Raw genomic sequence first — 2,480 nt, 5'->3', positions numbered from 1 at the left:
ACCCTCTTGGTGGTCCTGTCAAACAGAAACGCTCGCTCCCCAATGAAGCACGCCACCGCGTGGAGCTGCTCGGCGTCGTAGTGCAGCAGCTGGTAGAGAAGGCACGAACAAGCAGCCACCGCCCTCCCGATCCCGGGCATCCCGATCAAGACACGCCGCACAAACGCCGAGTTCGCCCCGCCGTGCGTGCCAAACAGCCCGGCCAGATCGCCCTCAACGATCAGCCACACCTGCTCCACCTCAGAGTACACACAGTAGTCAGAGCCACATCCTTGCAGCAGTGCGTACGGCCACTTCTCGGAGGTGAGCACCACCAGACTGGGACGTGGTGGGCGGAACTGCGCTGCACCGTCATCCATGAGAACAGTTGCCCCCTCCACTTTGTACTCCCACAGCTGTGGCGGCCTGCCTGCCCTGAGCTCCATCCTCATCCCTCCTCGCCCGTCGGAAACTTCCATGACGTGACCCCACCCCGCATGGCAGACATCCTCGTAGTGTCCCTCCAACTTCTCCAACGTGGAACTCACCACAGACACCTTCGCTGCAGCGAGGGTTGTACACAGCTCCCTCCGTAAAGGAGGGGCGGCGGCAGTGACGGCTGATTGCGCCACCACCGCGGCGCCACGACAGACGCTGACGTGCACACTCAAATAATTAACCAGCCGTCGCAGCAACCACGCGGCAGCGGCGCATTTTTTTTTCACCTTCTTTTGCATTCCCGCCTCTCACCCAGCAGTAGGCGTCGCGCAGTCCGACGCCCAACGCAGACGCATCCTCTTCCGCGCTCGTTCCAAGCTCCCAAAAAATCTCCGTGTCGCGCCGCCCAAGATTCTCCCAGTGCTGGCCGCCTCGCCCTCTCTGAGGAGTGGTCTACAGCGCGTTCACTGACGGGCCACGCAGCGGTCGCCAAAAAAGGACGGGAAAATAATACACGTGCACGCCTCGTATGAGCAGCCCCGGTGGAAGCGTTCCCTGGCAGCCGCAGCAGCAAAAAACGGCCTCTCATTTTGGGGTCTGGCTGGGGGAAAACGAGGCGGCAGGGGAAGATGCGTTGGGTGGCCCTACCAAAAATGCGGGCCGCCACTCCTCCTCCCACCCACACAGACAGACAGTCAGACGGCACTGCCAGCAGCTGTGAGTTATTAACAGCCAAAAGGAGGGCACAACGTGCGAAGGCGCACAGCCCGAAGCATCGGCCGTGCTCCACTCCCACTCCCGCGAAACAGGAGTAGCCCCCATCAGAAGCATTCTTCACTGAGGTGCAGCATCCAGTCAAGCACGAAAGCAGCAAGAACGAAGAGGTGAGGGAACAGTCGATGCCTTCAGTCTCTCGCACAGGCGTGAAAAAAAAAAATCCCCTCGACACCAGACCATCTACCACGCACGGCGAACCCGACGCAGCAACAGACGGTTACACACCCCCGTTTTCTCCATGGCGTGTGAGTGACGGTGAAAAGGTGGAGGCGCGGCCGGCATCTTGCGGTGTCCCTCAAAAACCTAATCTTTTCCCGGCCCACCTTTGGCGACTCCTGCGCATACGCAAAGCAATACAACAGGGGAAAAAGACGATCCACAGCACACTCACCATACGCTGCAAACCGCAATGCACGACCCGGCCATTCCGTCCGAACGCTCCAACAAACATAAAAAACACAAACAAACACACCCCGTGAAGTGAAGCCGAAGCGTGGGCCGTCCACCGAGCAGTGGGGACGCGCAGCAGCAAGTGGGACGACCAGCACACACACGCTCTCTCTGTTCCCGCACAGCCCAATCCAGGAAGAAGAAGAGAGAAAGAGGCCACCCACCGAAAGCAATCCAAACCAAAACAAATGAAATGATTAAAGCAGTTACGGTGCTCTACCCATGCAGCTAAGCAGAACGGCAGCGGCCCCTCAAAAGCAAAATAATTAAAACAAAAAGGAAGACCAACGGGCTGCATGAGTGTGCGTGTATGCATGAGCACATTATGTGTGTGCCTCGTGGGGTGGGGCGAGGGCGAGAGCCTGTGCAGGAGAACACACCCAAAGGGATAGAAGCAGAGAAGGACGAGCTGCGCACGGCTCTCTTTCTCTCTCTGCGTTCCTCACGCTGCAAGCATTGCAGCACCTGAAAGAAGAAGAATAAATGCAAGGGGGAGATGCAGTGCGAGGGCGCGGTGCTTCTGCACGTGATTGTTCCTCTTTTCTCCCTTTAGTACCATCTTGCTCAGTCTTTTCTTTCTCTTTAACAGGTTGACTGTTGCTGTCACCGCTTGACGGTGATTCTCCTTCTTGTGAGACTGGCACATTCCCCAGTGGAGTTCGTCCCTCCCGGCGTCGTACCGGAAACAGTCTCCCCCTCCTCCTGCACACTCGCCCGCAGTCCCTGCACAAACTCCGGCTTGCGGCCGCAGTACTGCCCCTCAATCTCCGCCTCCGTCATGCCTCTCGCGACCACCCTCAAGTCCCTCCAGTCACTTTCATTTCAGTAGTCGTGCC

General features: G+C 58.2%; 1 protein-coding gene and 1 pseudogene across 1 annotated transcript, besides 2 other annotated features; both read right to left on the bottom strand.

The window, feature by feature from the left end:
* Nucleotides 1-2: 2 nt before the first annotated feature.
* TraAM80_10398 (retrotransposon hot spot (RHS) protein) lies at nucleotides 3-716 on the bottom strand (the record flags this gene model as incomplete). Its single annotated transcript, XM_029387019.1, has 1 exon — nucleotides 3-716. A coding segment is annotated over one exon (714 nt), but the record flags the coding sequence as incomplete, so codon positions are not given.
* A 381-nt stretch (nucleotides 717-1,097) lies between these two features.
* Nucleotides 1,098-1,132: a microsatellite.
* Nucleotides 1,133-1,636: 504 nt separating this feature from the next.
* Nucleotides 1,637-1,666: a microsatellite.
* A 61-nt stretch (nucleotides 1,667-1,727) lies between these two features.
* On the bottom strand, nucleotides 1,728-2,185 carry TraAM80_10397 (hypothetical protein; annotated as a pseudogene).
* Between the last annotated feature and the right edge of the window lie 295 nt (nucleotides 2,186-2,480).

This window comes from Trypanosoma rangeli, assembly GCF_003719475.1.
Source record: "Trypanosoma rangeli strain AM80 chromosome Unknown Tra_15.4_contig_00941, whole genome shotgun sequence".
NCBI classification, from domain to species: domain Eukaryota; phylum Euglenozoa; class Kinetoplastea; order Trypanosomatida; family Trypanosomatidae; genus Trypanosoma; species Trypanosoma rangeli.
The sequence above is the reverse complement of the archived record's forward strand: the minus strand, read 5'-3'. Positions and strand labels throughout refer to the sequence as shown.